The following is a 21,871-nucleotide window of genomic DNA, read 5'->3' as shown; positions in this document are numbered from 1 at the left end:
TGCTAGGTGCACAGACAGAAGTCTTCAACACGTTTTAGTGCAGATGGATACATGGAAACTAGACACCCACACAGATCAAAAAAATTTTAAACCCAATAGACATGTTCCTAGAATGCCTTGCAGTTAAACAAGTTAAACGTTATACTGCTGCTTGAGCCATCTTGAACCTGTTTAAATCAAGAAGTGTCATTTACTAAGTTAACACCAAAATCCCAGCACTGGTATGGATAACTGTTATATCAAACCTGAGGAAAAATCATTTTTGTATTTCTTTTTTTCAACTTTTAGATAAAGACTTAAGAACCTTTCTATAGGCATGTGGCAACGTCCATACAAGCATTTGACAATTGGAGAGCACAGTGTTTCCAGCAGAACCAGCAGGTGATGCCAGTGTTCAGTCACAGAAAAAAGAGGGCATTAAGCTTGCCAAGACTTCAAACTTCCAGGAACTGCAGTCTAAACTTATGATTTTAGATCAATTGTAATAGCATTTCTAGATACAACTTGCTTTAGACCAGTTCCTTGGAAACTTGTAGTATGTTCCTCCTCCTGGCAGGAACATGAGAAAGTTACCCAAACGATTACTGCAAACTTCAGAAGGTGAGCAGTGGGAACAAAAGATTTAATGGTGCCATCTTAAATATTCTCCAAGCCATTTAGCTTTGGCTCTAAAAGCTAAATGGTCTGGAGAATATTTAAGACTTCTCACTTCAGTTCTAGTTCTCAGTGAAGTTATTCGCGCAAGTTCAAATTTTAAGTGATTTAAAAGCGGGTAAGTTGAAACAATCCATTTAGTCAAGCTGCAGCAGGTAGCAAATCCACCAGAGACTCCACCACCAATCTGTTCACATTGTTCCACCTCTGCCCCTCCCTCCCGTTTTCTTTCTTCCTGGTCCTTTTAAGTTTTGTCCCTCCAGCCATAGCTCCTTTCTCTTACCCACCTCCTCCATTCCTTCTAACCACCAGAACCCAGAGTTTCTCCACACTACCTCAGGCTGCACTTTTTGCAATGCCAGTGCATTCATGTGTGACATGCTGCATTTATCAGAGCATTGTCAGCCATGACACAGCCCTGCAGAGCACTGTGACATTGATCCACAGGTAACATACGACTTGCTGAAGTGGCCAGCAAAGAAACCACCTGCATATCTACATGCATACATAGGTATGAGTGCTGAGGCCAGGGCAGGCATCTTACTTCCCTTTCCATACACATTGTAACTGCTGTGCACAGTTGTCCACTCCCTATCAAGCAAAGCTACTTCACCTGAAATCTCTTACTGTGAGACTTTGAGGTGAACACACCAAGCCGTTACATGACAATACAGACCGAAACATTTTGTTTTCTTCTGCACTTAACAACAGTGAGCATGACCCATCTCAGTCCAAGTAGACTGTCAGTCATTCCATAGGATCTAGCAAACTGCAGTCTGGTCACTGGTTAATGTGTCAGATTTGCAGTTACTAAGAAGTAAAAAAAAGCACAGCAGCTATAAATGTGCATTTTAGGATATGAATTTCAAAGAGCAGCTACTAACTCCAGAGTATTTATTCGCCTCCCCCCCCCCCCATCTTAGAGTACTCACCTCGTAGTTATAAAAACAAACAGAAAGTTTCAGAGCTAGCCAGAATTCAGATAAAAGTTTTATTTAAAAACCGCCACATACTCTGGCAGACTGAGAATGCAGTCATATAAATAAAATAAAACAATGATCTTTCGAGATGTTGAATGCTTGCAAAGATTAAACAGTAAGTTGCTTTTTTGTTCAGTGCAAAGGCAAACTGTGAGTTCATACTATGCAGTCCTTAGTGTGGAAAAATCAGGAAAAGAAAACTACCAAGTAGTGCTAATGGCTAAACAAACATTTCAGATGAGTTTCAAGCATTGTATTTTTATCAGAAATGATGGTACACTTTTGCAGAAGTTTCATGTATACCTTTTAAATTAAAATGCTGTTTCAGTTGCAATAATCTCCTATAAAAGCATGGCAAAGCTTAGTGATTTCAATTTAGTAAGAGTCTCAAACCATTTCTTTTTAGAAAAATATTTAGAATAGCTATATTTTAAAAAGTTATATTTCTACATACACCCCCAGACCCGTTTTCTTCCCCCTACACAAATCTTACAGAAGAATGTTCTTGTGTGTTTACAACTTAAAATAATCTCTGGTTCTCTATATAGCAGACACTATTCAATAGAGAATTTTGATAACAGAAATGGCATGCAACATAAAATATACTGGACAGATGACATTACAGTTTTTAAAGACTAAGAGAGTCTTGAAATCACTTGTAAGCTTAGAATCAAAATTCTAGGAAGAGCCTCTGGCACCAAACTACAAGCATCAACTTGTTCAGGGCTGTGTCCTGTTTTCCCCTCACACTGAAGAATCCTCATGGGACAGATGGCACCTAATGGAGTCAACAGGACTACCAGGCAGGCTGGTGTACTATGTGAGGATGTCAGGGTCTGACCTTTACGTTCCCACAGCTCGTGACTGGTGACAGTACCAAGAATCTACAATGAGTACCAAGAAACAAACACAAACTGTAGAACACCATATTCTCACAGTTTTCATTTAAAGAGCCTTGTATCATGAGCAAATTAGTTCAGAAGGAACTTCTGGAACTTAAAAACCACTTTAAAGGACAACACAATATTTAGTTGATGTAAGGTTATTTTTGGAGCATGACCAAATTAACAAGTATGCTGTTAAAATTCATTAATATTACTTACTTTTATGTTCAGGTATCTTTTTAGCCAAATTTACAAAGATTTTTCAGATCTTTAAGTGTTTCTTTGAAATTCTGAAATGAACACCTACTATTCTTAGACATCCTAGCAGCTTGCAAGATTGTACCTCTGTAGTTAGCAGGCTTTTAGAAATGGAGATATTTACTACAGGAGTTTCAAATTGGATTTTATTTTCAGTTATGGCACACCCAGCTCACTAATGTCGCACTTCAGAATAGAATTTAGATCTTAACAGATAAGAGACACTTAGTATGTTTTACCCATATTGACTGCAAAACAAATTTGAGTACCATGTTATCTCAACCAGTCAAGTTAAAAAGCTCAAAAGATATTTTATACATTCTTCCGTATTTCAAGCATCAAGTAATAAACTTTCTATTAAATCAAGTTGTATCACACAACTATAGAGAATTAACAAAGAGAACAATGATGGAACAAACCATTCTGCTTAATTTTGGGCTTGGTCCCAAAAGAGGTAGTCCATAAGTTATACACACACATAAAAATTCCACAGAAGTTAACCTAACATGCAGTCTTCTCCACCATACGCAGCCTCATCACCAAACGAGGCTATTTCATATCTGAGAACATTACAAGTTAGTGTTCATGTAAGGAACTACACTTGAAATTATTTCTTCATCTCTAACCAAAACCTGGTTCAGCTGAACCAATATATTACCTGGGCTTTGCCATCAATCTCCTTAGTAAGAATGCAGTTTTTCCTCAAAATTAAATTTAAAACCTGCCTAATACACAGGTATGCCTTTAAATAACAAAGGATACATGTATTTAGGCTTGGAGAGAAGCTTCAGCTTGTTAAACCTCCTTAGTAATACAGGTATATTTACTGTCATTTCTCTACAAATGCTGCTGCTGCCATTGAATTCCTCATGGTTCCTCTTGCTGAAGCTGCAAACTCTTCAATCTCTGCGTTCAGCCTATTAATTACCCATTCCAATGCTTCACGGCCCTACAATTAAAGAAAAATTTATCAGCGTATAAATCTTAGTAAATAAACAGTTTCCACCCTGTCTTGCTGAAAATGACTAGACACAATAGCTGAAAACCAAAGGAAAGGTACAGAAATACAGGCCTCTGTGGTACTTTTTACTTAAATAACTGGAGTACGGCAGGAACACATCCTGCCTTACATTCCATGAAAAAAATTCCTTATGTGAGCACTGCTCACATTATGAGTCACGGAAGTTTTTATCCAGATTGTTTTATCATTCTTGAGGCTGAACTCAAGACATCTCTGGATTCCTACAGAACCCTCAACTAAAACACCACTTCATTACTCCTGCACAGCTACTTCAGATCTTTTTCAATAACAAAAAACTAATGGATGCCATCAGGAGGGCAGCAAAAGCGTGACAGTGCCAGACCTGTTGAGTGGAGATGTTTTTTTCCAGTGAAGAGTCAGGGAGCTTTGCCAATAATAATTTATTATCTTCATTCACAAGAGGAAAAAAAATAAAAATGAGGAAGTTCAGCAAGCTGAGCGTTCCGTCTCTACAGTAAAGACAGCAGAACTGTGTGGGCCCTTCCCAAGGCTGCTGTCAAAGCCAAAAAGTAAAATTTTTTTTCCCCTTTGTCCTTTAGCAAGTGGTCACACACTATACACAAGGATCATACTTACTTTATTAGCATTGGAAGAAATTGTGTTTGCCATTAGCCCTTCTAAGTAACTGCTAAGACTTACACCTTTTACTGATATTATTGCTTCTTGTGTCAACATGGTTCTGAAACACAGCAAGAAACAGAATTATTCTGAGTAGCTTAAAAAATAATGCATTGCTGAAAGAAACTCACTTCTTCCCAACAAACATTCTCTTATCAGCTTTGCTGTGTAACACAGAACTTCCCCAGAAACATAACCCATTTCCACAGTGTACAAATGCTTTATTAGAGGGTAGATTTAGATTAGATATTAGAAAGTTTTTCTCTGTGATGGTCGTGAGACCTTGGCACAGGTTGCTCAGAGAAGCCGTGGCTGTCCCATTCCTGGCAGTGTTCAAGGCCAGGCTGGATGGGGCTTGGAGCACCCTGGTCTAATGGAAGGTGTCCCTGACCATGGCAGGGGGTTGGAACTGGATGAGCTTTAAGGTCCCTTCCAACCCATTCTATGATTTATGCTTCTATTCATAAAATAAAATCCATGAGTCTCCACTAAGTGGAAGTGTCCCTTCATGCATCTTAAGCAGCTAGAAGAGTGAAAACAGCAGATTTGGAGTGAAGGTATATTGGGAAAACAGCATTAAAACATCCCCTTCAACAACAGGGATTTAACACTTCTGACCAAGAAAGAAAAAAACCCTCTTATGTTAGAATCTCTGGAAAGATCCTTCAGAATTATCAGTAATTGCAGCAATACAGACTCAGAAAGCTCTAGTTTGCCTCAAAAAAACCAACCCCAAAACAACCAACAAACTAAACACCAAAACCCAAACCTCAAAAATTACACACTACAGGGAGATAGATGTGCCTTCTAGTGCACGTTTTGTGCTCAGGTAGATAAGGAGATCAGGAATAGGGCATCATAACTGAAGCAGAATACAAACTCAAGTTACTGACAGGACACAAGACAACACCTGAAGAGCTGATCTGAACTGGGCTCCGTCATAGTGTGACACCGAGTGTCCCACCAGCGCTCTGCAGAAACAGTGTCACCAGAGAGAATGGCAGTCCACTTAATTCTTTTTGAGACAAGGTGTAAACCTCATCTCCTGTTCAAGAGAAACCATGGAAATTTTCAAAGTCAGACTCTGTACTACTTCTGGGCAATGTCAGAACACAGACATACTTACTTGTATGGGTCATGAGGGTGTGGTTTATAGACAAGCCTTTCATCTACTGACACTAGATTTGTAAATGAAATCTGCAGAATACAAAACAAGATTACCCCTTGATAAAAATATTAAACAAAAGTAGGAAATAAACCTGCAGATTCAAAACTATGCTTCTATGTCAGATTAAACATTGTACTTTCCCTGCAAATATTCGGGTTGAGATTTCTCTATGTTGAAAAATCCAAGTTCAGCAGTTGCTGATCTGGGTCCGTTTCCTTAAGTTTCTGTGACATTTACCATTATAACTACCCCATTTATAACATTTCAACAGTGGGACTGGGCAGTACAAAGAGCAAAATTAGGAAACAGTGCACACCAAATGGCTTTTAGAAGTTCCTTTTCTTGATGCTTCTCTTCCCCCAAAACTACTCCTGTCCTGCTCATCAGCATGTTCAGATTCTTCTTTCCTGACAAGTTCCAAAAGCCATTAGCACCTTTCTGCAAAGCAGAACTGGTCCACTATGAAGACGTTACATAAACCTTTAACTTGTATTGTTCTAGTGCAATTTTCAGGTCATTTTCAAGATTAATTTCCTTTTCCAATTTACAAGGTATTATAATCTACAGTCTCTTTCAGTTGCACAAACACAGCTACTTACATTGCTGGATTTAAGCTCCATTGTTTTTTTCACCGGGTCAACAACAGAGTGCTCCTGAACATAGGTCTTTGTTCTGCATGTGCCGATAAGCTAGAAGGCAGGCAAACATATACAGCATTAATCACACAAACCAGCTGATATTTTCTAGTGCCTTTAAAGACAGAAGTATCAAACACTGAGACATCAGAATTACAGTTTAGCTTAAAAAAATTATTCAGTTGAGGTAGATACAATTTTCAAGATGGAAGCAATCTAAGGCTTGGGCAATCTTTTGCTATGAGGAAGTCCCTGTGTGTACTGCTGCTGAGCTTTCCTCAGAAAAGACGCTTATCTTTTCAAACCATTACAGTTATAAAATTATACGCATGTATTACAACACCTGACTCCCAAGCTTCCCTCACCCTCTGGCATACTTCCCAAGCTCTGTGACAAGACACATACCGATTTCACAATGGAAGGTATTCCCCATTCCGTACTGAGGAGCCGGTAGCTGTGCAGCTTCCCGCTAGGATCGACATGTCTGTCCAGCACGTCGACACCAACCACGCTGGGGTTCATGGGATTTGGGTACTTCTGCATGGCAGCCGTTGTCACAGTTTCCCAGGGGTGGCTGCCAAACCAGAACCAAGACAGAGTTGTACACCTTTTTTTTTAATGGGATTTGTAGTAAAAATGAGCACATCAATCAAATGGCATTTTTAAAGCAGTTCAATTTCCAATTCTCAACCCCACAAATACCCTTCCGTAAAGGAAAACACCCATTTTGCAGGTTGGGCAGAGGTACATAGAAGGTCACATACAACACACCTGATTCATCAGGACTCCTGAGCTCAACTACCTTGTGGCTTCTAATTCAGTATGAATGTTTTCCCTGTGACATAATGCTGAAAGAATGCAACTTTTATGAGGCTTCAGGAACACTGGAGCAATTTATTAAGCTGTTACTTTCCTCCAACAAGCAATTTCTTCGGATTATTTTTCGGCAGAGGTGTTTTGGGGCACTGGAGCCCCAACAACACGAATGGACTCCTAACACTTCGGTCAGGCTTACACCCGGACGCAAGGGCAGCACAAAGCCTTCACCACAGCCGACACAGTAGGTACGCCTCCCGGTTCAGAGGGAAACGGTTTCCACAGCCTCACCGGCTACGCCTCCCCAGAAGCCCCCGGCTAACGGCAGGCCCCCGCCAAGTCGGCAGCGGTGCCCGCCTTCTGGTAGCTTAACTGCGCCCCAGCCGCGCCCCCCCGCCTGGCAGCAGGCTTGGTGCTCTGCCCACCGCGGCCACATGCCTCGGAGTTGTGCCTCGACACCGGCGAGCGGTTCCCCGCGGCGAGTGACCCCGCGGCGCAAGGACGCGCAGGGGGAAGGTCAAGTGAGGCGAGCGATCACGACGGCGGGCGCAGGGCCGCTGCACCGGGCCGGGCCGGGCCAGACGGCCTGCAGGCCGGGAAGCCCCCTCAGCTCCTGGCCCCCGCGAGGAGCGGCCGCCATCCCTGAGCCCAGCGCTACTGCTCCCCTCGTGCCTTCCCCGCCCCGCACTCACTCGAAAACATGCTCCGAGGTCCAGATCTTCATGGCGGCGGGCACCGGGCGGCGACGGGGGCAAGGACCTGGGGGCGCCGCTACCGCGCCCTCCTCACGCCCCGCCGCCCCGGTACCCACAGGGCCCGGCACTGCCACCGGCGGCTGCTGCGCCTGCGCGGTCGGCGACGAGACACAGCAGCGCCTTTGGGCGCGGAACGCTGGCATCCAATCGTCGCGCGGCGCAGCCCTGGCGTCAGGAGTCACGTGGGGAGTGAAAGTCAGGCAGAGGGCTCTCGGTCGGGAGGCCCGGGCGCACCGAGTGCGCCTGCGCGGGGCCGCGTGTGAGGGTGCGGAGGCGGGGCCGAGGCTCGCGGGTAGGAGCCGGGTTTGGGGCGCGGGGTGGGGGCGCAGCGCAGCCGGGGGGTGCCCGCGCTTCACAGCGCGCACGATCCCGGAACGTGTCCCGCTGGCTCCTGCAGGGCGTGGTCGGGTGAAGCGGGAACTCAGGCACGGTTTATGCTCACTCGGGCTGTCAGGAGCCGCGGGCTGTTTTCGGGATGAGCCGTTACGCGCCGAGGCGCGGGGATCATGGCGAGCATCGGGGGTACAACGGGGCTGTGCTGGACGGAGAGCAAAGGCGCGGAGCGAGAGCGGTCAGCAGTGCCCCGCCCGGGGCGGCTTACTGCAGTCCTTAGCCAACTCGTTTTGTAAGCGCGCTGCCTGGAAGTTATTTTATAACCAACACTTACAAAACAGCCTCTTCGCTCTTTTGGATGGTCTGTAACGTGCGGGCTATTCCAGAATGGAAGGGTTTCAACCAACTGTTGTGAGCCATTTTACTCATTCTTGGAATAAACCAGAAGCGATTTACAAGATCAATAAAGCAGTAGGAAACCAGCCACAACTACAGACCAACCCGTATGCAGTTTGTGGCTCATCATCAAGCGTTTTCGTTTAAAATTCTCAAGATAACAATACTGAAAGTGCCTTGAGTAGTGTAGAAATTGTATGTTCAAACAGGGAGGCAGCAGGACAGCCTTGCACGCTCACCATTCTCAAAGAGTGAGTGACTAGTAGGTACTCGTAACTACACAACAACGGCCTCACTGGAAAAGGTAGAAATAGAAATTTCCCAGAAACAGGTTACTACACACAGGGAGATTTCTGCCATCTTTCTGCCATGCCAGAAATCCTGCCCAGTCTGTGGAAAAGCTCAGATTCAGTGAATATTCATTCCTGTGCATTCCTGTTTGCACTGAACATCCATTACAGAAGCCATTATACAGAGAAGATACTATTTAATGATAAACTACCAGATGCAGTCAGCAGCAGATACTTAAGCGAGGACTAAGTGTTTGCTGGAGAAACCTATCTTGATCTTACTTTATGGAAAGACTCTTCCACTTCACAGCACTATCCCTAAGCATTGTGAACATACTAGTCATCCATCATCTTGTACAAAGTTATTTCTGGAAGACTGCAAGACACTTCTAAATACATTTTAGTCTTAATACCCACTGAGTGATTTTTGCAACTGGAGAATTTTGCAAAGGATGTTAATAATGCTAAGCATTTTGCAAGGTCTCAGAATGCAATACATAGTTGTGGAAGATGGTGACCCTCAAATAGACACTGGCAATTCAGCAGATACCCATCCCCTATCCCTTAGGCTATCTGTAGTCTCTCATCAGGGTTTTTTTTTATCTGTAAAAGAAATGTTAACTGCTGGAAGCAAAGCAAAATGACATCTCCAAGAAGGAAACATGCCAACATATGGTGCAGATTAGGAGCTAGATCTCCAAAGTTCTTGCTCAGATAAAATTCAGTTTATTTTAACAGAAGTTGTATTTAAGTGAGTTTCTGTATTTGAGTGATACCAAGGGCCAAACTACTTATAAACCTGACTTTTAAAATAAACCCAGACTTTAGAAAATAAAATTCTCATTTGTAACTGCAGAGGAAAAAGTTGCACATCTTAAATATTAGAATTCTTTACGTTGGTCATGTTGCATCTAGAGAATACAGTGTTCATTTTTATGACCAAGAATTAAATACTAGAAGATTGTATTATCTTTTCCCCTCTGCTCTTGTGAGACCCCACTTGGAGCACTGTGTGCAGTTCTGGTATCCTCAGCACAAGATGGACATGGACCTATTCAAGCAAGTCCAGAGGAGGTCAGATATAAGGAATGAGTTCTTTCCTGTGAGGGTGGTGAGACACTGGAACAGGTTGCCCAAAGAAGTGGCAGTGTGCAAGGCCAGGTTGGACAAAGCCTTGGGGAACATGGTCTAGTGCGAGGCTTCCCTGCCCATGGGACCATGTCACCCAAGGCTCTTGTCCAACCTGGCCTTGTATACTGCCAGGGATGGAGCACTCTCTCTTCAGAAAAACACAGATGGAATAAAAATACTCCCTCTTCTGTACGGAAAATGTGGTTTTATCTAAGTAACCAGCATTCTTTACCAGTTTTTTCCTGTGCATGGCATTAGCAGTTCCACTGCTGATGTTGAGTCCTTACAGATGCTTCTCACTGCTTCAGCAAGATGGTCTCCCACTCCACAGCCTTTCACCTTCCTTCTTCATAACTGATACAGTCTCACATTCCTTGCTGCACCTGAGGTCTGGACTCATCATTTGACCCAGGGCAGAGGGAAGGGACAGTGAGCTCTATACTATCTTAAAGCTACCTGCCTCAGTCAAGGTATCTGCAGGGTCAGACTAGGCTCTATACAGCTGATTTCTCAACTTCTGCCAAAGCTGGTTAAGCTGGCTGGAGCAGGTGCCTTATGAGGTCAGTGACTCCTATTCTCGATCTGCTGCTCATGTTGCTCTGGAACAGCAGTTCACATGGCCAGAAGTGCTGTAAGGGAACAGTGCAGCTGAATTTCTGTTTTCTGCATAGTGAACCATAAATGGAACTGAAGAATCATCCAACGACCATGCTGGTATTGCAAATGAGGCCTGAGGTGAAGAACAAGGGGTCAGGGCTGGGTAAGCCAGTGCTGTGGACTCCCTGGAATGCCTTCTGGAATCACAGCTTGGGTTCACACATTCAACAGTGTTAGAAGGTCAGTGCATTTGTTCTTCATCCACTAACAAACACTGACTTGGTGTTTGTTAGTATCATCCATGTTGGTTCAACCCAAAATAAACCACAGATCAGTGTAAGACAACCAAATGCCTGTGTTTGTTTCTGTACTTTCTCAGTCAATCAGGAGAGTCTTTATCCTTCAGTATTTAGGACTCTTCCTCCCTCAATTTGAAGAAAAGTGAGATTACAGAAATAGCCAACAAATGCCTTTCCCCTATGTTCTGGTGAAAATGGCTGTGAAGTTGCATGTGAAAAGCAAATAAAAAAAAAATAAAGATTATAATTTTATATCCTGGGACTAATACCAATAACCGTATCAACTTTCAGAGAAAAGATGCAGGTATATCTGTTCTTACTCGGAACCAAGTTCGAATCGATTCACACCTTCTGTTTGGAAAAACCACAAGAGGGGGCTAGATTTCCATGAGGTTCTCCACGCGAAGGCGAGAAAATTATTCCATCAGAAAGGGCTCGGATTTACCGTCTCATAAACTAACCCACCACGAGGTTTCCACACCTCTGAGCTTTGCCATGTGAGAAGGGCCAAGATCCCTACTCTGATTCTGCGTCCCAGCAGCAACTACTCTCAAGGGGCTGCCCACCCCTAAATCCAGAGTGTATTTTTCTGCAGAAATAAATTATTCCACTGCTTCCAATCTAAAATGTGCTCCAGACACAAATTCCCTGCTGGGAACAACTCTGAAAGATACAATCAGTACTTTTATTTTTTCAGTATTTCAAAAATATTAATGAAATATCAACATAAAAGCAATGAAACATCCCCAAATAATAATAAAAAGGTCCCTTCTATGTCCTCTAGTTAAGCCTGGTTAGTTTGGCAAAAACATAAACCTACAAAAAACCTGACTTACTCCTGGGCCAGTTTACTGCTGTTACTGGCTGCTCAGCTGCATGACTGCAGCAGCAGCAAACTAGTGAGACAGGAACCTACGGCCACATACAGTTTGACAACAGTATCATCTTAGATTAGTTTAAATCATTTCTAAAAGTATCACCTAAGTGGCCCTGCACGTACTCACCACAGTATTTTACACCACATGCTTCCCATCCAGCATGTACTTGACGCCCTGCTAGCGAAAGGATAAAAAGAACTGTCACTGGCAATGTGATCTCTGACATAGGTAGCCTGCAATGAATAATAAACACATGCATCCAAAAACGTATTGCTTCTGCCAGCGCCTTCCCAAAGGACTGGAAAAACCCAGGAGTTTTCAGATAACCTGTATATAAACAACAATCCTGCAGCATTGTTGTATGATCACCTTCCACATTTGTCTTCATCACAAGGACAAGTGAAATACAGGCAGCAGGAATCCTGTGATACTGATTCAAAACATCTGTTTGCCTGGCCAGAAGGTTTTTTTAATGCAGAAAATTAAATAATATGTAAACCTATGGAATGGAAATAAAGGACGGAGAAGTCAATTGATCATGAGGCAATACTGAACCCAGACCTGTACAATTTGATGTATGTGCTACTGCTCACGTACATGTCTTACTGCAGCAATGAAATGCAGTGAGTGCAAAGCGCAACATACAAGTTTGTCTCAGGCAGCTTTTCTTGTCTTTTTGGGGAAAAAAGATGACACAAAAGGCAGAGTGTATAGTCAGAATTATTCATCCTCAGATGCCATATTCTATTTTTTGTGTCATAAAAAGGGGACATATAGTTCCTTCTTAAGACTAAAACCAGTAAGGTACTAACCCTTTCCCACAGACTTATATGCAGATCCAGAATTTGTTTTCCAATATTGATTGCATAAAAGGATTCTTCCTGCAATTTCTTAATATATATTATTTTTCTACCACTTAAATGTTTCATATATTTGTATGCATGCACAGCTGTTGTACAAAGGCCACAGTCAAAAAGTGCTGATGCTCTCTATTATGGTGATACAGGGAGCTGAAAAAAAAACAGAAAAGATGTAATTTCTTAACAATACTAGTACAAATGTATTTCTTGTTTCAAAATGCTGCTCATTTCCTTCTCAGGCACATTTAAAACAGTCTGGCTCCCCAAGTAATTTCTGAGTTTTGAAGTATTACATGATCTTTTGAAAGCCACCTGAGATGTTTTTGTGGGAAGGAGGTCTCTCCGTACTGGTGCCTCCACTTACTCAATAAAGCAGTCAAATTACTAACTCATCAACTTGACTTACCAGGTTGCATAAATTACTTCAACACTGGACAGTTTTAGCAACTGTGGTCTGGTCATGTTTTGCTGAGAGTCAAAGGATCTCTCCATGGCAGTGACAGCAAATGAACAGAACAACAGCATGCCTTTCTCTCAAGGCTGCAGATCTCTCTGTCAACAACAGACCTCTCTGCCTACAACAACTGCCTGAACTTTGGATAGGTGCCTGCCCTACAGAAAAGGCCAAGCTTAGAAGTAAGTCACACACACTTCCTTTGTCAATTTTTACACACTAGCACATTTGCTTTGCTAACTATCTACACAAAGAGTTGCATACACAAATCACAGGCCTTTGCTGTCTACACCTGTAAATTTGCATCCGGAAACCTAGAAGGGGTAAAAATTAGAGCTCGTTGAAGCTGAGAACATCAGAGAGATTGAGTTTTTGTTCCCTAGCAGTTAATGCCTCTCCCTTCCCCAAATACCCACCACACCCTGGAAAACCAAACCAAACCAAACCAAACCAAACCAAACCAAACCAAACCAAACCACCTCACCAACATCCCCTCTCCCCAAAAAAGAAAATTCAAACCCAGACATTATCTTTGCTTTAGAAGATTTAGTTTAAGTTAGGGCATATTAAAAAAAATGCATTTAATAGAATGATCTGGAAGTAGCCCTGGAGCCAACATTTGATTTTCAGATCCCTTTTATTTTATTCTGCCAGAAAACGTTCTAAGAGACCTAAGGCTGCACACCTTCAGAGTACTGTTGCCTCGTGCAAAACTGGCCAAGTACCTTCCTTATCAAGCATGTGACACACCTACTGCGGTTGTGAAACATACTGTCTAACACCGTCTACACCAACCAGTCTCTAATATTGTTTATATAAGATGAATGCAAATAATTGTTTTTCTTATCAGCTTTCTCTCCCACCTGACAACATACAAAATGTAAAAACTCAGTATGCACACAATCACACCCAGCTGGCCCTCCCATTGCCTCAGCATTAGCATACTGGCTACTCTAAGGTTAGGTCTTCCTCCTGCTGTCTGTGGTGGTTTGTTTAACATATTCATACCACATTACATGAGTGCGCTTTATTTATGGTTTGCAGCAGAACTCTTAAGCAGGCAGCTACAGAGTCCTTAAATGGCTTTTGGTGACTGAGTGATTTGGTTTCAATTTAAAACCTGACTCAAAATTTGTGACAATATATGTGCTGCATGACTCATTAGAACCATGAATTTTAATTTTTTTTAATGATTTTTTATGAAATTGTGCAATTTCCTTGACTTCCATAGCTCAGGTAGTTTGATTTGATTATGACTATACAAACAGTTCCATCTTGTCTGTGTCATTAGTGGGAGCAGCAGCTGCCACTTGGTGTTTGAGTTCAGTGCAGATGCACAATGGTGTACAGTTCATGGATGCAATATGACTATTCTGTTGTCTGGGAAACAGTCTCCTAAACTCTGCATAATATGACAGTTACCAGCCAGATAATGTTTTCTCCCGCAAGCATCACAAATGTGCATGTGATCAAGTAGGCAGATGATAATCACATGTTATCACCCACAACTCATGAGCAAGCACAGTAACAGCACAATTAAAGACAAAACCATATATTTTAAAGTACATTGAAATTGTATTTGTGTTGTTTGGAAATAATCATGCTTCTTCACTACCTCTGATTCTTGTTTAAATCTAAAGATGACAACATTTCTTATAAAACACAAATGCTGTCAAACATTCATTGAATGCAAATTTATAATGCAGTTCTTGAAGAACCAGTGATGACAGGTCATGGTTGTGACATATTACATGTTAAGACACAAACATAACCCATGGTCTTCAAATACTGCTCTTTTATTCAAAATTTATATAAAACTCCCTGTTTCAGAAATCTTGGATTCCATCAGCTATCTTTTGACATGCTTTAGAGAAATTGCAACCTGGAAACAAAAGTTGAGACTTCTTCATGCACAGACTACTGCATGAAAGTGGCTACTTAGTCATCAGTGCTGACACCTTAACTATCACAGAGACAATTATCAGATCAATTATAAGCAAATACTCTCGAGACACCTTTAGCTTACCTCTGTCAATGGCTGACTACAGAGCTATGATGAAAGCAAGCCATTAAACCAGTCTTGTTCAAAATTTTGTGGGCCTGAGAAAACTTAGATCCTGGATTTAAGTCTACTTATGCTGTCCTTAGTACTGGGATTGTATTTAACACCTCTTTTGAAGGGGGAGGACCCAGTCTCAGCAATCAAGAGCACAAGACCTTTCATCTCTGGGACTACAGGCCTTGGATCTTTAATAGCAGCAGCAATTAAGGCTCAGTCCTAACCTTCTCAGCTGGCCTTGACAGCAGGAATTCCAAGCTCCAAGCTGAGAAGATATTGTGGTGTTTGGGTAGAACTGACAATCCGGAGAGAAACAGCTAGCTCAGAAGTGAAAAATCACACCGGAGAGTGGCCCTTTCCCTTCTAGGGATGAAGTACAAGGCACTCCAAGGGTTTAAAAGTTTTGATATCTTACCAGGCCAGTGGTAGTTTCCTGCTTGTAGCTTCACTGAAAACAGTATCTTTTCCAAGTAGTCTTCTGAAGGTTTTCAAGAGTATTTCATCCAACCTAAGGCATAAACTATAAAAAACAAATTAAAAAAATAACTAATTTCATAGGAGAGTTTAAGATGGAAGCATAATGCAAATATCTTCTACATAAATAAAGTAATGGAATACTCTTCATGCACAGTTGGGACAAAAGTATTTTGTTTCATGGTAATCTGTAATAAACATTTTCAACTAATAAACAGATTCCATAAAATCAAAGACATTGAGATGGTGTGATGAAAGTCAAGGGGCAGAGTCCAACTAGATAAAATGTGTGAATCTGCTGTGTACTGTAATTGCTGTCTGACAGTTACTACAGGTTATGGATTCTTGTAAAATACTTAAGTGTGAAATATTATATAGCACTCAAACAAACCCAAAGGAATATGTGGGGATATTTCCAGTCTTGGGAGTCTTGAAAAGAACTCCACTACATTCTCTAGAACTGTCCTGATCCAAAGTCAAACACATTCAACATGCTTGTACAAGTCTGGTACACACAGAAGTGTTGCACTTCATCAGGAATACCAAGTTAATGTCAGCACAGCCCTAACTCCTACCTGTGCACACAGTATACCTGTAAAATCGTACACTTGGTTTTCTCCATGCTATTGCTGGTACTCTGTATCAAGGATGGGAAGTGTTCAGTGCACACGATGATTCTTAGGCACAGAAACTTGGACTTTTCTAGGCCTTCCCCATCCCCATTGTTGTTATTAATTTGTGCATCGCTAATTAGTTAGTAATGATTAGTTAGCACTTTGGGAGACAAAAGCTTTTTCATCATCATGATGCCTGTACTTACTGCAGTACTGAAACTAAGCTGTATATACTAAGCTGTCTGCAGCTTAGTGTTTCAGCAAAAGCAATAATTAAAGGAATAAACAATATGCATAAATGAACAAAATGTTAAATTCAAAGCACTTTCCATAGGATGATTAAGCCATATTGGATTAATGCCATCCATCTCTTCAGGATATACACACTGTTGCATCCACTGATACATTCTTTGTTCTGTGTGTATAGAGTCTAAAACGTTAACAGCCACAAACTGAAGTTTGAAATATTTAGAAAAGGAATAAATATTTGCATAAAGTAATTTTAAAAGTTACTTGTCTTCTCACAAAACAACCATCTAAAATGTAATTTTTCATATCTAGTCCTTGCACAGTGTACATTAAAGCACTTTCTTAGTAGCTGCCTCTATTTTTTTCTCTAAACTTGAGTAATTTAAGAACTACTTCAAGTTGCTGCACAAGTAAATAATATTTCTATCAGTTCTGCTGCACTAATTCAATAGGATATGCATTGTTTTTCCAGCAGGTTAGTGATGGCAAAACTGGAGTTTGACCTTCTTGGCTTGTGTCGATGTATGGCTTCCAAGCTCAGACATAAGAATTGGTTTTATATACACTTTCTACAGGTGACAACCTCCAAACTTACAGCAGCTCTCTGAAATGCATAAAATACTGTAAACCAGTAATTATTAGAAATCAAGCTCTATAAAAAAGTAAGATAAAGAGTATAAATAGCTACAGCAACTTTTCTTTTTAAACAAGATATTCATACCTTGTATCTTGCAAGTAAAGGGCTCCCAAATGTACAGTATCATAGGAACAGAAAAAACAAATACTGTCTGAACAGCTGACTACTCCCCTGAGCATATGGCCTCCAACAGGGACTGACGCTGCCAGATACATTAGTAATGAAAGCAGGCAAGGCAAGTTCTAAGTAAAAATATGATATTAATAAAAACCTGCATTAAGCGTCATTAAACACAGAACTGGGAGACAACCCAGGAGCACAAGCAACTAAAACTAATTGAATTTAATTTAGTTACTCCAAAATCAGTCTTCCTTTTATAAATGTGTATTTCGGTGTGTCATATAGATCTTAATTCTTGCTGATAAAATTAGAGGAGTACTTTCAAAACCATCTGGACACTCATACAAGGAATTTGCATGGATTTAAACAAAAGTTAACAACATCTACCTGTAAGAAAGACCCTTCTTTAGCAAAGGGATGGTGAATATTCTTTTTAGTTCCATATTCATCTGATTATTTCAATAACTGCGAGGATGAAAAACATGAAAAAAAATGTCTGCAGAACGCAGACTTAGGCAAACCTCAGATGTTGAATCCTTTCTGTGCTCACTTAGAAAAGACTTCCTTCAAAAAGTAATTCCTACCTCATCTGCTTATAGTCTTGGGATTTTTTAAGGCCTATATTGACAGTATGGTATGTCGCCTGCTTTTTAATTACTGTATTTTGCTGTAGCCTGTTAGGGAATCTAAGAAATGGGTGTGCATTCCAAAAACCTGAAATACTGAAAAATAAAGATCAGAAAATCTGTTTTCTGAAAAACGTGGCTATAAATGGAGAGAAGGAGAACAGTATTAGCCTCACTGGAACAATCACAATTTAGGGAGATGAACAAGATGGAATCATACCTGTCAGCTTGGGTAGTTAAATTGAGCAACTCAATTTATTCTGTTTTCTCAGAAATAATATGAGAAAGCACCAAGAGCTCTGACAGTTCATGGAGATTACTGACTAAGCCAAGGGGGAATACCACGGCTGCGAAGATGGAGTCTTTCACAGGTAACCATCCAGATAACAAACTCTTCTCTATGGCAGTAGTGAACAGAACAACAAAATAAATTATGACACATAACATGCACACCCTGTAAGTATTCTGAAGGAAAAAGAAAAATAAATTCTGTGTTGACTTCTTAATTGTCCTGTTACATGTCCCAGCAGTGGAATGCCAACAAGTTTTGCACGGACAGTTTGCATGCGGGTTTAGAGCTGGCCTACAAGCTGCACGAGGCCCAAGAGCTCCTTGCTCCGGTGGCTGTGCTCTCAGACTGCACACAGTCACGTTTGTGGTCCCCCTTTTTGGGGGTGGACATTCGATGGGCTAATTTTAATGTTTTTTAAGCTAACTTCAAGAACACAGTGGTTTGGTTTAGGAAAGAGAAAGTGCCTAAAGAGTCAAACTGAAGGCTAAATTAGGAGGACATGACAAAAACAGTACTCCATTTAAATGATGGTAAGAGCTGAGGTATCACTGCATCACTGGCCTTATGAGGGGAAATTAGCTGTGTTTCAAAACTGACATGTTTCCGAGTAGTTTTTGTTTTCCTGCTTCCCTGAAGCTCAGTGGAGGTATTTGAATTTTATCAATGAATTCGTGATATTTGGATGTTTTCTTTATACATGTTAAAATGCTCTCTCTAGTTATCTTTTCAGTGTTAGGAAATGCTCCCATTGCAAGCCGTAATAACCAGTATTCTGTATAGGAATATAGAGGTGGGATGTAACCTCCTTGGTGTAGAATGTTTTTATTAGGAAAAAAAAAAAGATAGTGTGCATTTACAGTCTTAAATTGTAGCAACTATGTGGTATAGTCAATATAATTAGTCAGGAAGCTATTTACATCTGACAAGTTAAGTGATAAATGACCACTAACTCAAAACCTTGTTATTCTGTCACAGATTCTGCAATGGCTTTACTCAAGAAAATAAAGAAACACGTATGCCCACAGAACTCTTGTGAAATAAGTAAGTTGTAGTATCTCAAATGTTACAAATGTGAAAATGTTGAGGAGATTTTCACAAAGCTCTAGGATCAGCTAAGGACTCAATTCCCAGGAACAAAATAGTGGGAGTAGAGCTTCCAACTCACATGTATCTTTTTCAAGATATTAGATGGTTTTTGCAAGATGGAAGAATGGTTCACCTTGAATTACAGTTTCAGAATTCCCAGTTCCCAGTTCAACCAGCTAAGCCCCAGCTCCTCACAGTGCCTTCGTATTTCCACTCAGGCATGCAAAGGAGTCCTTGCCCAGAACACGTGGCTTAAAAATTTGTTTCCCTGAAGTAGTTTTACTAATGATTGTTGGGGAGGACAGACCATCTTTTCCCCCAAACCTCTGCAGATGCCAGAGATTTGGAAAGGTAATTACTGAAAGGACACTGTAATCTTAATATAAATTCTGTTCTAATGTTGTATTTTTAATTTAGAGCAGCCTTAAGGTGTTTATAAAATTGTTAAATACTTTAGAGAATTAGTTTTTATTAAAATGTATCCTGAAAGGATAGTCTAGAAATGGATCTTTACAAACACAATAACTGAAATATATATAACATGAGGACAGCTGTTCAGATGACTGTTTCCATAACAGCACAAGCTACAGTAAGGTCCACAATGACACAGGATACTGTTTCTATGGTAATATAATGTTTAAGCCTCAAAGATGCACAGAAAGTCCTTAGGAAAAGTAGGAACTAATATTTAAATTAAAGGGATTTCCTTGTTTATACTTATCTGTGTCTAACCCTTGTCACTATTTTCTTATATCTAGACTTTTTAGGCTGGTGACTCTCTTTAGCTTGTATTTCTAAAAAACAGGTGATATCCAGTCATTCTTTCTGTCCTCTTGCAACTTTTTAAACTGTGGGTTAATTTTAATCAAGTTAGACTGTGGGACTAGTATGCGTCTGCTGACTGGGGCTCAGTAGACAGAGTGCAGAAACCCTGCTGCTTGGCCAGGCACAGCCACAACAGGGGTGACTCCTAATTAGGGAGTGTGGGACAAGCCATGCTGGGGGCAGGAGGAAAGGGAGATACCAAAAAGGAAGGCTAGAAGTACAGAATATGGATTTATGGTGCTTTGTAGAGACTTCAAATAGGCAAGTACATTGTAGCAAATAAATTAGAAGTGTTAAAAGACAGCATAGTAACAATTTCAGCATGGTAGGAGTGTTGCATACAGACAGACACGTGGAACAGCCTGTCTAGGAGTTTCAGTTTTTCTCTTAAGAAAACATGAGTTATGCCCCTGCTAAGTAATACCAGTTTTTAGCACCACTGGTGCTCTCAATTCTTTATGCTTTTTCCATGTTCCTGTATCCTGAGTTGGCTAGATACCTGGCTGTAAAAAATCTCCCAGATTATTCATAATGGATGTTGGGGTTAACACCCCCCAGATCCACAACAGAACCTCTGCATTTATTTGCAGGTGCCCATCAGAAATTAAAACTAATACAACTGAAAAGCAGACTATTTTCAGTAATTTCAGCTCATATTTTGTGCCAAGATGAAGGCATTGTGGAACAGGTGCTTGGAAATACAGCTTGTGCCAATGAGATGCTCAGAGTAATTGGAGCTTTCTTCATTACTACCCTATCACCTGGTACTTCAGAAGCAAAGCATGGTCCAGGAAACCTACAATTAAAAGTTAACTGTCACATTTGATTGCAGTTATTTAAGGAATCTTTACTAACTTGTAACAGAAGAACAAACAGGTGAAATCTCCACAGTTTTGCATATAACTTATTAGCATGGGCAGAAAATTGCATTTAAATCCAACAGCAGCTTGCCCATTCCTGTCAAGAACTAAATAACTTTGAGTCCCATTTACAGAGTCTTGAGGCTGGGTGCAGTGAGTGTTTGGATGCTGAAGACTTTTCTTAGCATGTACCCAGTATTTCAGGACAAAGAGATAACAAATGTTAATAGCTGAAAAACTGCTGATACACTTTTGGTGTCTGCTTTTGAAAATGGGAGCCATTAGTGGTGTCAATAAAATACAAAAAGCCACGGTAATCCAATTACTGCTATTTTAAAACACAGGTTGCTTTGTAGCTATGGAAACGAAAATGCAGACATTAATGAGCAAGGGGGGGGGGGGGGAAATTGGTGTTTCCTTGACAACAGATAGAAGCATAGCTCCATGAAACCCAAAGGAGAGAATGACAGAAATACCTTTTACCATGATATACAACTGAAATACAAGTCCAGTGCAATCATATACTTCACTCTGACAGGAAGCCACAAGTACTCTTTTCACACAACCAGTTCCCACCTTTATATTGAAGTTATTCAGTAGTGTGAGCCATTCTGTATGTTTCACTGATCATCTTCATGCGGGTGAAAATTCGAATGGCATGCTCAAGCCTGTGATAAGAACCGGGACACCTGTGTGGCATGCATGGAGCAGGTGAGTGTTTTATACAGCATACTTAAAGAACTTGTCAGGCAGCACGGACGAGCATAATCAATAGGTGCCAACCCTGAGACCGACCTAGTGCTTTGCCATGGGGGTGTGAGTAGTGTGCTCCACAGGAAGCTAACCACGGGCAGAGTGGGCACTACTACTGCACACCTGGGCACTGAAGAGCAGCTGTTCCCTGGAGTGCATCATAAATTCTGTGTACATTATACATAGAGTACTTTTTTTCCCAGTGAAGAACTGTGTAAATATTAGGTA

At 41.1% G+C, this 21,871-nt stretch overlaps 1 protein-coding gene and 1 long non-coding RNA gene across 4 annotated transcripts in view; both read right to left on the bottom strand.

The window, feature by feature from the left end:
* Nucleotides 1-1,622: 1,622 nt before the first annotated feature.
* On the bottom strand, nt 1,623-7,899 carry PRELID3B (PRELI domain containing 3B). 2 transcript variants are annotated; one of them, XM_062604185.1, is made up of 7 exons: nt 7,748-7,899; nt 6,645-6,813; nt 6,204-6,293; nt 5,563-5,633; nt 4,395-4,497; nt 3,604-3,725; nt 1,623-2,518 (listed from the first exon to the last, which is right to left on the bottom strand). In XM_062604185.1, the coding sequence occupies exons 1-6, from the start codon at nt 7,777-7,779 to the stop codon at nt 3,606-3,608; spliced, it is 585 nt and encodes a 194-aa protein (XP_062460169.1). In that variant the 5' UTR covers nt 7,780-7,899; the 3' UTR covers nt 1,623-2,518; nt 3,604-3,605. The 2 variants fall into 2 exon arrangements, 1 of the variants encoding a protein (XP_062460169.1); XR_009961868.1 differs by lacking the exon at nt 1,623-2,518 and adding an exon at nt 4,617-4,655 and having other exon boundaries at nt 4,395-4,525.
* A 3,706-nt stretch (nt 7,900-11,605) lies between these two features.
* LOC134156268 (uncharacterized) overlaps nt 11,606-21,871 on the bottom strand; it is a 136,359-nt gene continuing 126,093 nt past the window's right edge. For both annotated transcript variants that reach the window (XR_009961870.1, XR_009961871.1), the window contains exons 3-5: nt 15,523-15,627; nt 13,001-13,206; nt 11,606-12,744 (exon numbers count right to left, since the gene is read on the bottom strand). This is a non-coding gene — a long non-coding RNA (uncharacterized LOC134156268). The remainder of the gene's footprint in view (nt 12,745-13,000; nt 13,207-15,522; nt 15,628-21,871) is intronic.

Source organism: Pezoporus occidentalis, unplaced genomic scaffold (assembly GCF_034315485.1).
Source record: "Pezoporus occidentalis ecotype Australia unplaced genomic scaffold, CSIRO_AGI_Poc_V1 ctg83, whole genome shotgun sequence".
NCBI classification, from domain to species: Eukaryota; Metazoa; Chordata; class Aves; order Psittaciformes; family Psittacidae; genus Pezoporus; species Pezoporus occidentalis.
This window is presented reverse-complemented; position numbering and strand designations above follow the sequence as displayed.

Excerpts from the sequence above, each read along its gene's own strand:
- PRELID3B (XM_062604185.1), bottom strand. The coding sequence starts at position 7,779 with ATGAAGATCTGGACCTCGGAGCATGTTTTCGA. Across the intron at positions 6,294-6,644 it reads TACCTTCCATTGTGAAATCG|CTTATCGGCACATGCAGAAC; the intron begins GTATGTGTCTTG and ends CCTGCCTTCTAG. Across the intron at positions 5,634-6,203 it reads TGGAGCTTAAATCCAGCAAT|ATTTCATTTACAAATCTAGT; the intron begins GTAAGTAGCTGT and ends TGTATTCTGCAG.